This window comes from Notothenia coriiceps, unplaced genomic scaffold (genome assembly GCF_000735185.1).
Source record: "Notothenia coriiceps isolate Sejong01 unplaced genomic scaffold, NC01 NC01_scaffold00022153, whole genome shotgun sequence".
NCBI lineage: Eukaryota > Metazoa > Chordata > Actinopteri > Perciformes > Nototheniidae > Notothenia > Notothenia coriiceps.
The window spans coordinates 177345-196848 of record NW_011354854.1 but is presented as its reverse complement, the minus strand read 5'-3'; the positions used below and the strand labels follow the sequence as shown (position 1 = coordinate 196848).

The 19504-nt window shown below is 41.2% G+C and overlaps 2 protein-coding genes across 3 annotated transcripts; one reads left to right on the top strand and one right to left on the bottom strand.

Moving 5' to 3' along the window:
* The first annotated feature begins 1283 nt into the window (after positions 1 to 1283).
* Positions 1284 to 12008, top strand: LOC104953757 (prickle-like protein 2). The gene is made up of 8 exons (XM_010780758.1): positions 1284 to 1467; positions 5851 to 5964; positions 6085 to 6222; positions 6725 to 6928; positions 7756 to 7942; positions 8587 to 8741; positions 8965 to 9757; positions 9844 to 12008. The coding sequence occupies exons 1-8, from the start codon at positions 1336 to 1338 to the stop codon at positions 10803 to 10805; spliced, it is 2685 nt and encodes an 894-aa protein (XP_010779060.1). The 5' UTR covers positions 1284 to 1335; the 3' UTR covers positions 10806 to 12008.
* On the bottom strand, positions 6592 to 18741 carry LOC104953758 (periphilin-1-like). 2 transcript variants are annotated; one of them, XR_799258.1, is made up of 8 exons: positions 18630 to 18741; positions 18231 to 18311; positions 18040 to 18140; positions 17747 to 17934; positions 15669 to 15724; positions 14865 to 15002; positions 13867 to 14213; positions 6592 to 6601 (listed from the first exon to the last, which is right to left on the bottom strand). XR_799258.1 is itself a non-coding variant. In XM_010780759.1 (7 exons), the coding sequence occupies exons 1-7, from the start codon at positions 18663 to 18665 to the stop codon at positions 14031 to 14033; spliced, it is 783 nt and encodes a 260-aa protein (XP_010779061.1). In that variant the 5' UTR covers positions 18666 to 18741; the 3' UTR covers positions 13689 to 14030. The 2 variants fall into 2 exon arrangements, 1 of the variants encoding a protein (XP_010779061.1); XM_010780759.1 differs by lacking the exon at positions 6592 to 6601 and having other exon boundaries at positions 13689 to 14213.
* Positions 18742 to 19504: the final 763 nt, after the last annotated feature.

Genomic DNA, 19504 nt, shown 5'->3' with positions numbered 1-19504 from the left:
CGTGTTGTTTCTGTCAGTTAACTGCTATGACCTTGATACATGACCTGCAGAAACACATCATTTTTTTGTGCTGGCATCTCCACATTGATCAGATTGCATCTTCTCAGTAACAACATCAACAAGCTTATTAAACACAATGGATTTTACATATTTCTGTACGTTTTTAACATTGTCAGAAACCTTCCACTTGGCACTAATTGACTCTAATATCTCTCCCTTCATCAGTTTATAAATCAATAAGCCATGAAATGTAAACAGAACTCGTGCTTGCTCTTGGTGCTGGATCATTAAATATACTCGTTGTCTGTCAAATTAGTTGCATATCATTTTTGTATTTTGGTGGTGGAGGCGATACCTGCACCTGTTAATTATTCATGTGTCAGTAATGTGTGCAGCTGTTCTCTCAGACAGAAAGAAGGAGGAGGATAAGATTGATTTGAATCTCTAATCTATTCATTCAATAAAGGCACTGAATGCACACAGCGGTGTCTGCAATATAGATACAAAATACCCTGGAACTACATAAGTAATTGTTTTTACAGATTTTTGTTGATTTAGGGATAGCATTGCAGACTGTCAGCCGGTCCATCGTTTTGGTCCAGATTAACATTTCTTTAGGAAGATTGTCATGAAAGTTTGTAAAAATCCAAAATTATGATTTCCACAAATTTCTCCATTTCCATTTGACTGTAAGATGTTTACAGTTAGATATTAAATCAGGACATTTTGTACAAATATTTGTGGTCAACAGAGGATAAATCTTAACAACTTGGATGATCTCCCAACTTTTCCTCCACCAGCAGGATGTATAACTATTGGATGGATTGTCTGGTTTTTATAACCAGATAGCTGCAAGACTAACAACATTCCCATCAGCCTCAGCTGTACTTTTTGTTAAATGCTACTCTGCATACACATACATTGAACTAAGATGAGTGTTAACCTGCTGACATTAACATGTACCTTAAAGCCTCCTGTGCCCAACTACAGCCCTAAAGCACCTTGCATTGTATAGGTCTGAACAACTGATGTGTTTTTGGTTTTGAATATGCTATACAGGGAAGCATGTTTCACAGATATATTTTATTTTGCTCTGCTGCACCTAATGTTTATCCACAGGTGAATCTAAATCTGTACATGCCACATATAGTCTGGAATTCTGATAAGAGGAAGACTTTGCTACCTCCCCATTTTTTTCTCTTTGTGCTCACTCTCCTATCCTGTTTTTATTTGAAGCCTTTTCTCCGACTCTTTCTCAGTGTCTCCTCTGTTTCCTCAACAGGAATACCTGTGTCCACTGAAGCGGTTTGTGTAGAGGAGCATGTTGTGACAGCCATGTCTCTGGAGATGGAAAAGACCATCACCAAGCTGATGTACGACTTCCAGAGGAACTCCACCTCTGATGATGACTCTGGATGTGCACTGGAGGAATATGCCTGGGTCCCCCCCGGCCTCAGTCCTGAGCAGGTACACAATATATTTAACTTGCCCAGTACACACCTCCCTCCCTGTCGCTCCTAAGTGCTGCATTAGCAAAGACATATTTTTTCTCAGCATAGCCAGACCGTATCAAACTAAAGCAAATCTTTCAAAATGACTCCCTTGGAACATAAAGTATCTGTGGCATTTTCCAAAATGGAAAATTCACTGATCTGAAAACAAGACAATGTATCATTACCGTTTTTAAATCCCCTTCATGGTGTTTTATTTGTCGTAGTCCATTAGTGTTGAAGGGTGGAGGAGGGAAGGGCAGGGCCGACATACAAATCAATGAGACTCAGCTGTCAGGCGCTTCATGGAAGAATAACTGTAAGGACATTTTTCATCTGTCAGTGTTCAAGCTGACTGTGTATGAACCAAGATCACACTCAGCCAGAATGACAACCATGAGATCAATTGAGCACATTTTCATCTATCAAAATATGTAATCACATATCAATCAAAACGTTATTCAAAAACATAGGGTTATTTGGAGTCCTTCCCCCCCTAAACAAAAAAGCTAATTTCACATGATTTCTCACAAAACTATGAGAGGAAAATATCACTTTAGAACTGTTGCCATATTGTTATTTTCCCATTTAATGGATTTGGTATGCTTAGCCTCGATTTCTTCTGTATTTTAGTCTATCCGTGCAAACCTAAACCCAGAGGAATGGAAGCAATTTGAGTCAGTGAATGTTTGGATGAATCTAATTGGAAATGTGTGGCAATGTGTTTATGCATCCAGGTTTCACAATTTCCTGTCTGGACTCATTTGCAGTTTAAATGCCTTTTAATTGCATGCATGACCAAGCTAATGTAATCAATTGTGCACATCAAGAGGAAGATATTTCGTAATCATTTTTTTTTTACATAAGATAAACACAGTTCTGTGCAGCGTTATTGGCTTTAAACACCTCTGTCTTTATATAGTAAGGGCAGCATTCTTAGGGCTCTGTTAACAGATGAGAGGCCGCCCTGATAACAGTCATTTTCTCCAGTCAGCCATCTTGACGGGATGCTGAAAGAGGCTGCATTCTCTCTCAGCCAACAGGGGGTGAAGGCAATTGCAGCTGCCTGTTGCTTTTTCAATGCACTTAAACATAATGATTTTAAAGCCTGTCACTTCGGGTTTCCTCTCCGCGCGATTTCATTAGTGTGACACAGACTTTAAAAGAAAAGAATTATCTCAAGCAGTGCTGTTCTTTGAGCTGTCAGAACGTATTACATTTTGTGACATAAACATGCGCTTGTAACTGACATTACTTGACTGGACAATTTACTACTGACTCTCTAGGATCCATTTTCCAACACAAACTAAAATAGTTAAAGATAATATTTTATATTATTTTAATAATGTATTTATACTTCTCAATTAAACTAAAAGTTAACATAAGTGTCAGGTTCAAGCAGAGCAGGGTGGACACAAATACAGGACACAAAAGTCGAAGTCAGAGATACCTTTAATGGCATGTGATTTAGATAAAGTAGGGCCTGGCAAAAACAATATGAACAGACCTCTTCCATAAATGACAAACAAGGATCTGATGGCAACTAATAGGGAACCAGAACTTAAATATATGCAAGACTAATCACAAGGACAAGACAAGACACAGCTGGGGAGGGAAGGAAAAACACAAGGGCACCAGGTGGACAGAATCAGGTAATTAAACAGGAGGGAAAACACAGAGACAGGAAGGAATGACAGATATGACACGATGGGTGAACACTTTAAAAAATAAAACAGGACATACAGACAGATGGTGACATCAAGAGCTGTAGAATACAATATTTGGTGATACAGGGCTTTCTATCATTTCAAACCGAGCTGAAACTATTTGTCAGTTTACCAAAACATCAGTAAACATTCAACTAAGTAGCAAAAATGTGGATAGCTGATTAACCTGAAGTAAGTTTCTAAGCACAAATTCACTTGATCTTTTCAATTAGGAACACTTTCTATTTTTGTTACTCTTCTACTTAAATACTTTTGGATTTTTGACTGTTGGCCAGACAAAATAAGCAGAATAAAGATGACACCTTGGACTCTAGATAATTGCTATGAAATGTAATCAAAACCAACATTTACAAATACAAAAATGTGTTAACACAGGGGGAGCAGCCCTATATAAGATTCACATGTTTGGGGGGGGTTGAGGGTTGCTAGTGGAGCCTCGCAGCGGCGAAACCGTGCCGCGCCACACTAATTGCGCCGCATAAGCGCATAGGTGCGCCGCATTTCCGGCTCAGTTGAGGCACCCTCCGCAAGGTGTAGGGAGGGACGGCCCTGGGTGCTAGTGGAGCACGCTGCATGTACTGTCAGCTCGCTGGAGCCTCGCAGCGGGGCTACTGCGGAGCGCATTTAGCAGACTCTTCACGCTAACCAAGGATCCCTTCTTCTGCAGGGCAGGGAAGGCTACGCAGTACGCAGCCTACTGTCCTGCAGCTGCTGCCCCTCTGTTGGACTCCGGTACTGCACATTACTCACGAGGCGTTGTAAAAAAAAATGAGTGGGGGGTGAACGCACTAACTACTCCGCCAACGCCACAGTCACACCCGCCGTGCGGGCCGGATGTGGCCCGCGGGCCACCAGTTGATGGTCACTGGTGTAGACGTATAACATCAGAAACAGAATCAGGTTTCCTTTATTCGTCCCAGGAAAGGGACATTTACGTTGTTACAACAAGTATACGTAGATAAAGATGAATACAATAGAACACTAATATATAAAAAGGCATGCACATAGTATTTAAAAAATATATAAAAATGGTTGGGCCATATAGAATCTGAGGGGCAGCACTCAGATACTCTTCCTCTCCCTCGCGCTCTCCACCCCGATTATTATGTAAATTGGATCACAACAACGTCAGCAAAATTGATCTTTACACTGCACTGAACACTAAACCACTTTGTGTGCAGTGCTTTTTTGCTGAAAATCAGACACAAGTCTCAAGATTGCCTTCCTTTCTTTGAGTGTTTACTTCTCAAACCCAATCAAGTCTTTCTCTATTTCCCCTGCTAACAAAAGGAGGTTCAGGCCACGGATAACAAGTCATGCTGCATCCTGATTTCTAATTGCACTGCCAGCATGGAGTTTTCCTTTAAGCAATGTGAATATTAGCTGATGAAAAATGTAAAGCACCTGATGCTGTTCAAGGTTGTGTCTGCAGCAGCTGCAGCACAGAGCACATTGGGCCACACTTTTAAAAACCAGACACTAATTTCCAAGGGCGAAGGGCAAAGCAAAAACAAATGCATGAATACCAGGATTCATTTAAAAGCAATTTCAGATTAATTTACACAGGTCTGTCTCCATTTATTAATAAAATCATGTAGATTGTGTACAATTATACAGTATTATAAAACGGACAAGTCAAATCAAGCAATCTGATTGGTTCTTATACTGAGCGTACACCACGGGTAGAATTGTAAGTTACTTTTCGCAACAAGTCAGTATCCCTCCCCGCCAGAGAAAAACAGTATACAGTTGGGCTGAAAAGCAAACTGCCTGCAGTTTTCGACACTCCACTTCGCATCGGGCCGAACCACGGCCCTTAGCTGTGATATAATGAGCATATACCACGGCCTGTCGTGAGCTATTGCTTAATTATATTATATAATAATAATAATAATACATTACATTTATAAAGCGCTTTTCCTGGTGCTCAAAGCGCTTACAAGCAAGTAAAACAAAAATAACAACAAAAGTAGAAAGTGCTAAGCTAGGAGGAATAAGGGCAAGTGAAAAGGTGAGTTTTGAGGGATTGTTTGAATGATGTGAGTGTTGGCGGATCTGACGTGGCTGGGGAGGGAGTTCCAGAGTGAGGGGGAGGCTGCTGCGAAGGCCCTATATTAGCCTACCTTTTACTGTACATAATAGAAACATAAGGACTTAGTTAAAACTGTAAAAGTCAGGTTCTTATCATGACTCTAGTCAATCATTTTTAATTTAATAATGGATCATATGAGTACTGAAATATGTCTTTGTGAGAATCATTCAGCTCTTTCTTTGGATTTTTCAGCCACCTATACCTGTTTTGGTTCACTAATGCTTTTATCAGCTATTTCAAGTGAAATAACTACAAAGTAGAAAACAAAACAGATATGAGATTAGACTAACATTCATCATAAGAAACACAACTTGAAATGAATGCTAATGTCACTAGCAAGTCCCCTAGAATATCTTATTAAGGCACACATACATACATACATACATACATACATACATACATACATACATACATACATACATACATACATACATACATACATTTCTTTTTACAGATGGTTTCTGCGCCCCGATGTTCTCAAATCATCAGTGAGTTCAGGTTTGATATTTGATCAGCACATGTTTGTTCTTGTTGGTTTCAGGTGCATCAGTACTATAACTCCTTACCCGAAGAAAAGGTTCCCTATATAAACAGCCCTGGAGAGAAATATCGCATCAAACAGCTGCTGCACCAGTTGCCTCCCCATGACAATGAGGTAAAACGTTTTTAACAAAACAGAAAATTCCTATCTTTGTTGACATGTTTATCTTTGAAATGACTTCCAGAAGTTTTCTTGATGTTATGAGGATTCCTGATGATGAACTTTGTTGTTCAGGTGCGTTACTGTAACGCGTTAGACGAGGAGGAGAAACGGGAACTAAAGATCTTCAGCAACCAGCGGAAGAAGGACAACTTGGGCAGAGGCAACATCCGTCCTTTCCCCCTCACCATCAGTGGCGCCATCTGTGACAAGGTAAAAAAACTAGTCATCCTGCCTTTTGCCCTTTTGTCTTCCAATTTACTAATTGAAGATACCAGAACATCCCAAAAACTTTGAATACTTATTTCTGTCTCAAGAAATTGCATTTCTATTTCTTTCTGTAAAATTCAGCATATTCTTTTTAATGACACTCTTGGTTTTCTTTACCTTGGTTGCTTTTAAATGTCTCATCAAATCAAAATCATACATTTTGTATTCATCTTTTTCTCGGCTTCTTCTCTCACTCCTTCTTTATCCCTTTTCTTTTTAACCTTTCCTCTCTTCTCTCCTTTCCTTACTTTGTCAAATTGTCTTTCTTCTCTTTCCCTCTTCTCTCCTAATTCCTCCATCGACTTTTCTCTTCTTTTCTTTCCTCTCTTATCATTGAAACTAATTTTGTTTCGTCTTCTACTTCCCCTTCCTTTCTTTACCTTAACTCTTCTCCTATCTCTCTTATCTCCTATCCTATCCTCTCTCCCTGTCTCCTCTCCTACAGTGCGGTGGTCAAATAAACGGAGGCGACATGGTGGTCTTTGCTGCGAGGGCAGGGCACAGCAAAGTCTGGCACCCTCATTGCTTTGTCTGCAGCATGTGTGAGGAGCTGTTGGTGGATCTCATCTACTTCTACCAGGATGGCAAGATCTTCTGCGGCCGACACCACGCGGAGAGGCTGAAACCCCGCTGCACCGCCTGTGATGAGGTGCGCTGTCTGGGCCTGGAGCCTTCAGGGCTGGACATGGCTGAATGGTTCATAGCTCAGAGACTTGGATGTGATTGAAATTGATCTGGAGTGAAAAGACCTTAGTACCCTTGGCATGTCTCTGAAAGTAACCATATGTGTGGCCAGCTGGCCCGGGATGATAATAATATTGATAATGATTTCCATTTCATGAATTTTTTGTACAAATTATGTTATTTTCCTTATAGTTCTGTATGACAGACACATCATGTTTATCTGATAACACACAAGGTTTATGCCAGCTGGAGATATGGAAAGGAAATTCGATTTTTTTATTAACAATAATATTGGATTGAAATGTAGGAGTAATGTCTAGATTGTTATTGGATGATTGGATCCCTAATATTAGTTTAGCGATATTTGAACCCTTCAAAGGGTCACAAGATGATTCTGATGGGTGGTGAGTTTATAAACAGCTTAAATAAAGAAAAAAAATGCTCTGCTCTACCCAATAATACAGTTTTTCTCAAATTCTTAACTTATCCAAATAATATAATCTAACAGGTTTGGAATATTATAATAGTTTGGTGGAATAGCACTGCGAAGGCAATATGTGGCATGTTAAGTTTGAGTGGCCATCTAAAAAGATTATAAAAATTATAATAAGCCGAAGATGGTGCCCTAAGGTACGCCAGACAACAACATCATCATCATCATCATCATCGAGATGATTTTGCTTTTTATAGCAGCATTAAAAGTCTTTTTTTTTAATATGTGTAAAACTAGTTTAGAATATTGATTTATTATCATTGAATGTAATCGAGTCTCTTGCTGTCTTTGTTATGCAGATTATCTTTGCTGATGAATGCACTGAGGCGGAGGGCAGGCACTGGCACATGAAGCACTTCCGTTGCTACGAGTGTGAGACCACCCTCGGCGGCCAGCGCTACATCATGAAGGACGGACGGCCACACTGCTGCAACTGCTTCGAGTCCCTTTATGCAGAGTACTGTGACGCATGTGGAGAACACATAGGTACAGCACGTGTTTATTTCTCTTAACATGTATGAGCTGTTAACAAAACACATTGACACTTATTTCCCTACTCTAACATCATAGAAAACCTCAAACAGCCATTTATTGTAAGTGTGGGTGTTATCCGCTTTGTAAGGCTGTGTGCCACAGCTGTGAGGAGGCGGAGTCAGGGCAGTGAGATGTTGATGGTTATTATCATCCCAAGCTTTAGTAACAGTGAAAGAGTGGATGCTCCCATGCAGTATCCAGATGGAAGCTGTGAAAGATGATTACTTGGGGAGCACGGCTGCTGAAATGTATTCATGCTATCTTCAAATCGAGCATTCATGTGTATGGGCACAGAAATGTTTTCCTTTAGAAGAAAAAAACCTCTGTTTATACTTTTGTTTTTTTCAAGTCCATTTCAGCACTAAATTGCAAATCTCACTCAAATTAGCTCAACATACTGGCTAATATCAGGCTGTAGTCAGCGGTTCATTAGCCGCTCAGGCTTTGTAGAATAACATTTTCAGTATTATTGGAGAAGCTGCCATCACATTACCATTTTATATCAGTTAAAGCTGGACTGCTTGTGCGTTTACTAATAAACCTACTTCTGGTATGTTATCTTATAAAATGATATTTGTTTTTACATCTTACCAAAGGCATTGACCAAGGCCAGATGACTTATGATGGGCAGCACTGGCACGCCACCGAGGAGTGCTTTTGTTGTGCCCGTTGCAAGCGTTCTCTGCTGGGCCGCCCCTTTCTGCCAAAGCAGGGGCAGATCTTCTGCTCACGATCCTGCAGCGCTGGACAGGTGGGTCACCAAAGACAGGACATGGGATTATATATTATTGGATCATTTAAACATACATTGAAGGTTAAAAACATTTGAAAGATAATGCCTCTCAATCATCACTTGTGACCATTATGAACATCCCTTCTGCCTATATTTTCTGTAAAGCCCAAACAATCTATTCTTAATGTCTAGATATTAGCAGGTAATAATTGTACTTATGTGTTTCATTTGAACCAATCAGGATCCAGATGAGTCTGACTCCTCCGACTCTGCCTTCCAAAGCGCCCGGTCCCGTGAATCCCGCCACAGCACCAAGATTGGCAAAAATGAGCGCAGGAATGCCGAGCGGAGTGCCGAGCCCCGCCAGTCAGCTCCCCCCCCCATGCCCGACCGTCTGTCTGCTGAAATTGAACCCCTCTCCGGCCAGATGGACCGTTTAAGCCTCTCATCTAGCCAGACCCCGAGCAGGACCCCTAACCGCACGCCCAGCCGCACTCCAAGCCGTGCCCCGAGCCTTAACCAGGTGTGGATGAGCCGCGATGACCCCTACGTCCCTGCCGTGTATGAGGGGCCCCAGCTAGAACCCACACCTACACCCGCACCTATACATCTGCTGGCTCAGTGTAACCCCAGGCAGGGCTACAATCCAAACGCAAATGCTCATCCTCCAGCTCAGACTGCTTCCAATCCAGGGAAAAGGCCTGACTCCTGGGGGAAGGAACAAGGCAATGCCAAGAGGACTCCCATGGCTGCTTTGAGGGGCCACTCCTTTAACGAGAACTGGACCCACCACAGCCAGGATGAGTTCAGGCCCAACAAGCTTCGCACCCAGATGAGTTTCAACGAGATGCCCAGCCAGAATCAGGGATTTTCTGACAAGAGGAGCATCAGCCTGCATGGATTCCAGAGAGACGGCAGACCCCCTCTGACCAGGAGGAACCCCATCAACGCCATGAGCTTCAACGAGCCCCTCACTCCTCTAGAACAGACTCCTCGTGGATCCATGGACTCCTTCACTATGTCCAATGCTACAGGTAAATTGATGTACATGATCCAGTATGTTTCCATGAGATTAAATGCTGAATTATATAGTAAGGTGACATATGATTTATGCTTTTAGCAGGTAACTCTCTGGACGGGGTCACTAAGCGCCAGGAGCATTTGTCGAGGTTCTCCATGCCCGACCTGAGTAAAGACTCGGGTGTGAACGTTTCTGAAAAGAGCCACATGGGCACCCTCAGCTCCTCAGTCCAGTTCCACAGCACAGAGTCTCTGTCCTCCTCCCGGCCCTACAACAGCAACATGTACGGTCCGCTGAGGGTCGGCTACCCGCTGCAGTACTGGGATGGCCCACAGCCGCTGGGATTCGATGGCAAAGGTCGCGTTGGGGTGATGGGCAGCAGTGGAAACCTGCGGATGGCTCCAATGAGCGACAGAATGCCCCGCAGACGCATCAACGGGCAGGAACCTGTGACGCAGCAACAGCAGCAGCAGCCACAACCAAGACGCCGCAAACACCACCGTGGAAATCACGGCAACGGGCAGCACCGCAGTAGCCGCCATCACAAACGCTCCCGTCGCTCCCGCTCTGACAACGCACTGCACCTGGTGGCAGACCGTCCTTCTCAGATGGTGGAGCTGCCCTACCGCCGCGTCCAGGAGGATTACGATCGCTTCCCCGCTGGTAACGCCGCTCGGGAGTTATTCGGTCTGGAGCCCGGCGGGTACAGACAGCAGCCCCAACGACCCTGCCCCCGCACCACCTCTGATCTCACCCTGCAGAATGCTGGCTGGCAACCCCCGGGGCTGGGTGGTCAGTGCTGGGGCGACGGTCACATGGAGGCTGCTGACCCATGGTGCTCCAGCTGCTCCTCTTCCTCCGAGTCTGAGGCAGATGAAGGTTATTTCCTGGGTGAACCAATTCCTCGGCCCGTGCAGCTTTGCTACCTCAACAACGAGGAGCTGCGCCATCGTTACAGTCCCTCTGGGATAGCTCCCCACCACGGACCTGTGCACGGGCCGATTCATGGCCAGATGCACAACCGCCAAAGGAGGAAGAGCAAAAACTGCATACTTTCTTAGATATAGGGCAAGGGGATGGTGAGGGATGAACAGGAGAGTGAAAGAGATGAGAGAATGAGAGGTAAGGAGATGGTTAAAGCAACAAAGAAGGTGAAACAGAGAGAGTGGGAAGGTGAGAGTGAGACAGTTGTCAGCGAGAGTGAATTGTGTGTGTGTGTGTGTGTGTGTGTGTGTGTGTGTGTGTGTGTGTGTGTGTGTGTGTGTGTGTGTGTGTTAGGTTGGAAGAGAGAAAAGGCCAGTTTTGTGTGCATGTGCGCTTACACAACTCTACACCGGGTAGTGTTTGTGTACACCTACACAGGATGATCTAATCATAAGAGGAAGCTCAGCTGGCTTACACAACAGAAATGTTTACAATGATAGAGATCAACTCCTCTGATGGTACCAGCAAGCACTGATGAATTTGACTACTAAATATAATGTGGTCAAGGTAAATAACACGATCTCCGGGCCCGTCCGTGCATGAATCCCTGGTACAGAGAGATCGGACATTTCCTTCAGAGTTTGAAAAAGGGAAGTAAAGATGGTGGGAGTGCAGCGATCTGACTGTCGCAGCTCAGAGATCCAACAATCCCTGGGCAGAAAAACGTATTCTATGAGGACAAACGAGAAATTGTGTTGGGATAGTGAAAGTTACGTGCTAGATTCCAAGCTATGTCATTGTTTACCTCAGTGGGATCCAAATGCTGCTGGAATATAGTGTTAGCTCGCTAGCCCTGTTATCACCTTGTACAAATAGTCTGTTGAACTTTGTGCTCTACATAGCCGGCTCTCCATGCTTTACCAAGGACAGAGCGCCACACGGCCTCTGATCCTTGAACATTTAGGCACAGTAACGTCAGGTATGGTCCCGTTTTCTCTTCTGCAACATGCTTTGTTTTTTTGAGAGTTACCCTTAGATGATTAAGAATTATAATAATAATAATAATTAAAAATAATGCTTATAATCATAAAAATGCAAATAATAATATGAGAATATTACAGAAATAAAAGCTGTTTAATGTATATACAGTAATAAACTTAATAAATTAATGGATGTAGTAATGTAAATGTTCTGTACATATGGTCTTAAATATTTATATATTTTGTAACTAAAGAATCATTATTTGTATAACATGATGTAGAGATAGGGAGACTTGCATGTTGATTTGTTGTTGTTATCCATAATGAAAATAAAGTGTACTTCAATGAACAACCAGCAAGTTGTACATATAAATTGTTCTCATTGGTCGGCTGGAGTGACACATTGGCTGTGCCCCATATCCGTGATGCATATTATTTATAGCAGGTGCTTCAACTGAGAAGAGTCACTATTACTTTGTGAATTGAAGACAAATTAAAGGCAGCCATTTTGAGTCACCGTAGCGGGAGTAGACCAATCAACACCATGGCTCAGTTCCATCAGTTGTCCCTACGACGCAGCATACAATACCTGCAAGCTGAAACTGGCTCACCTGAATGGATTGCAGCTGTTGTGATTAATTTGATCAATCACACCTACTGCTTTCCCTGCTGTGACATGCCAAGATGTCTGCTGTAAAAAAAAGGCCTTTTGTCCCACAATTCAATGTTCCAGGGAAACGTAGGAGCTGCTCGCAGGTGCAGACAAGCACTATCAAAAAAAGTATAGCTGAGGCTGATGAGGATTTGGTCCTAAACAAAATAATGGACACATTTTGACCTGTTGACAGTTAGAGGAATACTAATCAAGTGTAATATGATTAATCCTCTGGTTACTATAATAATAATAATAATAATAATAATAAACTTTATTTGTATAGCACCTTTCATGCACAAAGCAGCCCAAAGTGCTTTACAGAAAACATAACAACAATATTAAAATTAATACAGAACAAGATAAAACATCTACAGTGATATGTTAAAATAAAACAATTTAAAAAACAAAATTAAAAATGTAAAATAAAAGCAAAACAGAAAATAAAATACAGTAAAACATGAACAATGATACTAGTGACAATTGAAAGTTAACCCAAATTAAAAGACATATTAAAAACGTTTTTAAACATTTCAAGGGAGTTTGCTGTTCTAAGATCCGCTATGGATGTCTGTACCACATTTCATGGCAATCCAAATATTAATTTTGGGATATTAGTCTAGACCAAAACGTTGTACCCACCATGCCACTAGTATGTTATTGTAATGTTAGCCAGTGATCAAACCAGAGCCCAACAGATACACACCATAACTTCACCATATGGATAGCTAAATCTGTTCATTTGAAGGAGTACTCGCAAATAACATCCTACTTGTTATGTGTCAGGCTCAAAAATACTTGATCCTATAATTCCCATAATGCAACTGGATACCATCTCTCATTTGACCCTCTATGTCTGGTTAACACCAATCTTTCTCTCCACAGCACCAGTTTGTAACACAAACTTTGTTATAGATTTGTAGTCACCAGGCCTGAGCTGCAATGACGTCAATTACATCATGAGGGTTTTCTTTAGACTCGACAAAGCTCTTTCAGATTCACAGATGAAATAATGAAGCCATTTTTACAGACTGAGAAGGCATTATCATGGTGAGTAAACTGAACTTTAAGTGTAGAATCTTTGAGTGCCATTTTAAGAATTCAATATGAAAAGAGCAGAACATTTTACATGTGAAAATATAACTTGTCACTTTGGAGTGTTCCCAAGTAACTTACAAAATACATTTGGCATTTCTGTGCTGCAATTTCTTATTTATCGGCTGACATTTATAACAATCCAATATGGGCCATTCTTTATCCATCCAGCTTAAGCAAAAACATCCAAAGGAATTCAAGTAAATTACAATGTTAGCTTCTGACCCATTAATGTATTTCCTATTATGACTTGATATTGTGTTTCACATATTTCCATGAATAAATCATTGAAAGTATTTTCAAACCACATGTTTATTATCATGTAAATACAATTTACTATTCTGAAAAGCAAGTTTTACATGTCAAAATAAATGTTTTGACTTCTTTACAAGCACACTTTAAGTGATACAACCAGTGTATTCTTTCACTATAATTATCAAACATAAAATCAAAGGTCCGAATTATTATCACAGTTTACCAGTGCTGCTCACCATAAGGCCAGACAGCATACAACAATGTACAAACATATTAAAGTTCTGCAAGCAAACACAAAAACAAACTGCAAGAGCAGCGTTCAATCACACAATAGAAGATTCTCAACAATAGGATCAATGATGGGACGTCTGTGACTCTGATTAGAGAGGAAGCTCCTTGGAGTCGTACTCCTCGATGAATTTCTCCATGCCCTCCACACAGCGCTTGCCGATGTCCCTGAGGTTCTCCTGCAGCGCCGACTGAATGGACTGCTCCAGCGTCGGATCCTTGGCGATCAGCATCTTTGCCACAAGGCCAAACATTTCACATTCCTGATAATACACCTGCAGGACACACACACATTGAAGAGAGCACAACAAATGAGCAAAGTGAGAAGTCTAGTCATGCATCTCCAATTGCCACTGAATGCATGAACAATCTGCAGTAATGGTCAAAGCATGGTGTGCCTGGAGGCTGAGCTTTGTGGACATGTTTGCATCGGCTACCTGTTGCCTGACCAGCTTTTCTCGAATACCTTTATAATCCTGCAACCATGGAGATATGAAAAAGCAAGACACTATCTTTTCCATCAAGTGGGTGGAAACACACACTCTCTCTCTCTCTCACAAACACACCGGCAATGAGCAGAGCATTATGTGATACCTGTCACATTGGAGGACCGCATTAAGGCACGTGTCGGAGCCTTTTATGATGCATGTGAGACTACATAAAAAAAACAATGTTGTGTTTTTGCTCAATTAGAAAACACCATAATAATGAGAAGATGTTTTTTGTCAGTTCTCAGAAAAGTGAAGACAATAATAACATTTCAAAATGAATGCTTAGACTACAGGAAACAAATCTTCTTGTCTTGTCTCTTGTCGGCGCTAACATATTTTCTTTGTCACTCTTTAATCCCAGCTTCTCTTATCTCACCTCGATCTGTTTATAACCCTTCTTCCAAGGTGTGTGTTTATGAAATGACACTCCTCTACCTCATCTATCTCCCTCCTCTTGTGTTGGATGGCTCTGTCTCGTGTCGCCGTATGGCTCGCAGTTGAAGGGAGCTCCCTCTCTCTGCTGCGTTCTCTTTCTTTGCTCTCTCGGCTTTGGCTCCTCTCGCTCGGATAAACCTGAAGAAGAAAAAGAGACAGGAGTTGGATCGTAGTAATCGGACAGCTGGCCAAAAAAACATTATGATGAAGTGATGATGACTGAGCTGCTAATGGCCACAAGATGACTAAAGTGAAGTTCCACATGGTGACTTGTAACAAGTTATTATAAAATGCACAATTTGTTCTGACTGCATATGTAGTCAAAAGTTAAATATGTAAATGACTTCTTAAGCAATTTGCTTTTTTAATGAGGCTATCTGATCAAGAAAAATGGTGTACCCACTACACTATTTAATGGAATTTTAAACTGAATATCACTCGACAAAAACAGACATTAGAAAAAGCAATTTCTCAGTGTAGACGTCTTGGGAGAGGACCAAATAAATAAATCAGCAGATGAATCAATAGCGATCACAGGGTGCAGCCCTTTTTTCTCATCAGGTTGTTCTTTTCACAAGACAGAAAATCCCTTTCAAAAACATATTTATTTTTAATTAAAGCTTTCATACATTACATCACAACAAGGTTCAGACAGTGCAGCACTAGATTACATCAATTCTTAAATGGAAAATATTTTTAGAATTCCAATTGTAAAAAATGGTGGACCACTATTTTTTTTTGTGCAAAATGGTAAACCAGTGAAGAGAAAAGCAGAGCAGATTTATTTTCTTCTCGTGAACTTACAAACTGCGGGTCCTTGTCCCTGCTGGAGCTGGGTCTGGGTAAGAACGATCTGCTTGCTGGAAAACAGACAAACCACAGGGTAAACACAACACAGCAAGAGAAAGGAGAGATGGCCTTCTTTTTCTCATACCCATAAGCCCCTACAGCATTTATACGTGTATCTTTAGACCACCATTGATATTAAAGCCCTCGTTTCTCTCCATCCTCCTGTGATGTTTTTGTTTTGTCGTGAAGTATCACGGTCTAACAATCGATACATATTCAAGCAAAACCTGCTGACATTAGGAAATGTTGTATTAATGGAATGCAGTATTCCTATGTGAAGAAATAGTTTTGTTATGGCTCATTACATACTGCTGGCTAGTCTCTCCCTCTCGCGCTCATACACACAAATCAGCGATGAGTCACCATCATCGCACCATCACTCAGGCACACAAAAAACCTGTTCCACACTCACACATACACAAACACACACCTCCACAGTGCTGCAGTGTGCGCACGGATACAGTGCCTGGGTGCAAGAAAAGAAAAACATAGAGTACCAACAGCTCAGTCCTTAAAAACAACCACTTTGTATTGACGAAAAGATCAACAAAAACATTCACAGTTTGTGTTAAAACCCAAGGGAACATGGTTGTAACAATTGTTGAGCCCCTACTGTTTACTTCCAGACTCCCACTGACAAATGAGTCAAGTAGTAATTCTCAAGTATCTAATAAACCTACGACTAAATTACACTGTTTACATCCTGGGACATATAATGAATAAAGCATGGACTACTACATCACAACATAATCCATCTATTTAGAACAGGAACAGCTTCTTTTTGGTCAGCATTATATAACACTGGTTTGTTGCCATCACTGTGACTACCTACCAACCATGAGCAAATGCCCTCCAAATATTTGTAATGCAAAGTGTCCATGGAAATGTGCATTTGTGTGCCTGCCTGCCTGCTTATACTGCCACCTGATGGTCATTTAATAAAGTGCACAGTGAAACTGTACAGCTTGTGACGTACATGTTTCAATATAGTGTATATTCATGTACGAGGGATGACAACAAAAAACATTTTCAACATTTTTTGTAGTTTTTTTGGTTTAAGGGTAATCTTTTTAAGTGTGTATGTTTGAACTGTTTTATATGTGTGTATGTGTTTAGCCACTATACCAGTGTGTGACAGGCAGGGCGTCCTCTTATGTTAATGTACAGGATATAAATATCTGTTTATGTTCAGGATGTATGCAGTGCTTTATATTGTAATGGCGAGAATTATCCTCAACAGCTTATCCCAAAAACATAGGCATTACTTCTAGTAGTTAGTTGTTTAGAGTAGTTTCACAATTTGGGAAATGTGGGTATTTTCTGTCGTGCTAAGTGTAAATGGTCCCAATCATGCAAAACCCTTAATTAAAACACTAAATGTTGATGGACAACAACAAACGACAAGACATATTTGTGGCTCAGTGGGACCGTCTTTAGTGTCAAGATCAAAGTCCAAGGACACAATCTGTGCAATAGCCTGGTTTGACCTTTCATCAGTAATAAAGTCCTGTAGCCTCACACATTGCCCAACAGCACTGAGAATCGTAGTCTAAAATAAAGCAGTTTTACAACAGCAGTTCTTATAATTGTATCTTAATCAAACCCTTTTGCACCTGTAAAATCCCAGTTGTCTCAAGTCCATGTCTCGCAGTGATTATGTACCTGACTCAGGGTCAATGAGGCCTTTGTCATTACAAGCTACAAGGAGTATAAAGAAGAGCTGAGGCCTTCACATGCATTGCCAGAGATGTTCGCTCGTAGGGAGGTCTCTCAGTTCTTCCTAACCCCTCTCTGACAACCATTTGTTTATAAACCTCCCTTTGTGCAAAGGGGAGTTTTTATATTGTAACAGGGAAAGTGTATCCTCTGCAATGTCTTAAATATGATTGTATGTTGTACAATCTATATTGACTTTAATTGTAAACCAAAGAGTAGAATCCAAACTATAAATAAACACATGTTGGTCCAATAGTGAACATTGTATAATCGGTGTATTCATGTGGTTTTCACAGATGTTTGCTGCACCAACTTACTGTTTTGTTTTGAAGGTGAACCGCCTTCACCGCTTTCTCTCGGCTCATACCGCTCCTTCTCCTCCCGTTCCCTCTGTGAGGCTTGGTGAAGTTTAGGATGGAAATGACCCCTCCGGTGAAAGTTACCCCGGTGGTTTAAGTGTTGGTACTTCTGGTTTGCAAAGCCAGGTTTGTAGAAGTGGTCCTCCCTTTAAAAATTGCATAAATTGAGAGGGGGAAAAATGCAAAAAGTAAATGAATGTTTGGGAGGAAAACAAAATACAAACTTGCTGTACTCAAGCAGTCAGTCTTACCGTCTTTGGACTCGCGCCCCAAATTTTGGTTTGTAAGAATTAGACAGCCACGCCCTCGGTCTGGATGGACTCCTCACTCTTCTGATCAGCCTCTTCTTATCCTGTTTATACAGATGTAAAACTATTTATCACACCGTGGAACTAAAACGAGTCTAAAAGGGTTTCATGAGACATGTGAGAACATGATGTACCAGAGAGGGAGAAGCAGAGCCATCAGAAGGCCTCTTGTCGGCCGATTCATCACTGTGTTCCCTTGGTCGCAACATGGAGCCCTGAGGAAATAAAACATGTTAATCACAGTTATTATGGTGTTGCAGTACAGCTTGTGTCTGAGTATTACTAAACGGACCAAATTAAGTCATTAGAAAATGATTGCCAACTATTTTTGGTCATCTATTAATAATTTAAGCATTTTTTAAGCAAAAACACTCCCATGTTCTAGCCTCTTGTTACAAAAATGTTGATGGAAAAAACTAGGGATTAAATAAGCTGGCTAGAGTCACAAACAAATGGTCCTTAGGTGCTTTTATTAACAGCCAACAATGCTGAAAAACACAAAGTCACAAGGATTTAGATAAAGAAAACCAAACCTCAATATATCTGTACAGGTCGAGGACATAGGACATAGGACTGGGACCTCTCTTCTCTGCTCTCCTGCCACAGTCAGACTAACTCTCAAAACACTTGTGGCCAGGGGTTTATACACGTTAAGCTCCTCCCCCTAGGTCAATCCACTATTTATACCCCTAACCAATGTCTTTCTCATCTACAAACACATTCAAAATGCAAGGCAAATTACCCAAACACAACAAATCAAACAGGCCAACATATTCCATATCTCTGACCACAGAAGCCCCAAACAATAAAATGTTTACACTCTCAAGAAAAGTGCCACCCGTGCCCATGCACTACATGGTGTGCTCCAATTGAGCACAGGTGTTCCCAATGATTGAGCCTCTACTTAAGGCTGCTTCTTTCTGTTGCTCTGTTTGGCCTTCACAACCTTGAAGGAGAGGGTAAGCAGGTTACTTGTATATGACTTCCAATAAATCTGTTTTGAACAAAAGATGACTTGGGTTTTATTTTATCAATGTCCAGCTAAGTTATTAATGTGTTTCCCTCAGTGTGCCTTTTACCATGCCCCTATGCCAATTGTGATGAGGGCTTCTTCTTCACACCTCTAAAATGTGTAAATGTGTAATCTTATCTGACAGTATATTGAAAATAATCTTGGTTTGTTCTGTAGGATTACATGATGGGAAATGTCCACACTTTTTTTTAGACATTTCACAGATGAAACACCCAATAGATGTACAATATGTGCAGATTGTTAATAAAGATATTAAGGCTGAGACGTTTGATTTCTTTGNTCTTCCATAATATTCTTCACATCATTTCTCATATATTGCAGCGTAGTTTAGTGCTTTAACTCTGCTGTTATGCATCTGGTCACTGTTTAAAAGGG

Bases quoted from the DNA above. Each gene is read 5' to 3' on its own strand.
- LOC104953757 (XM_010780758.1), top strand. From the start codon at position 1,336: ATGTCTCTGGAGATGGAAAAGACCATCACCAAGCTGATGTACGACTTC. The intron at 6,929-7,755 runs GTGCGCTGTCTG...TTTGTTATGCAG, and splicing joins GCTGCACCGCCTGTGATGAG to ATTATCTTTGCTGATGAATG. The intron at 7,943-8,586 runs GTACAGCACGTG...ATCTTACCAAAG, and splicing joins CGCATGTGGAGAACACATAG to GCATTGACCAAGGCCAGATG.
- LOC104953758 (XM_010780759.1), bottom strand. From the start codon at position 18,665: ATGTCCTATGTCCTCGACCTGTACAGATATATTGAG. The intron at 15,725-17,746 runs GTAAGTTGGTGC...TCTGTTTTCCAG, and splicing joins TTCACCTTCAAAACAAAACA to CAAGCAGATCGTTCTTACCC. The intron at 14,214-14,864 runs GTAGAGGAGTGT...TGTGTCCTGCAG, and splicing joins AGAGGAGGGAGATAGATGAG to GTGTATTATCAGGAATGTGA.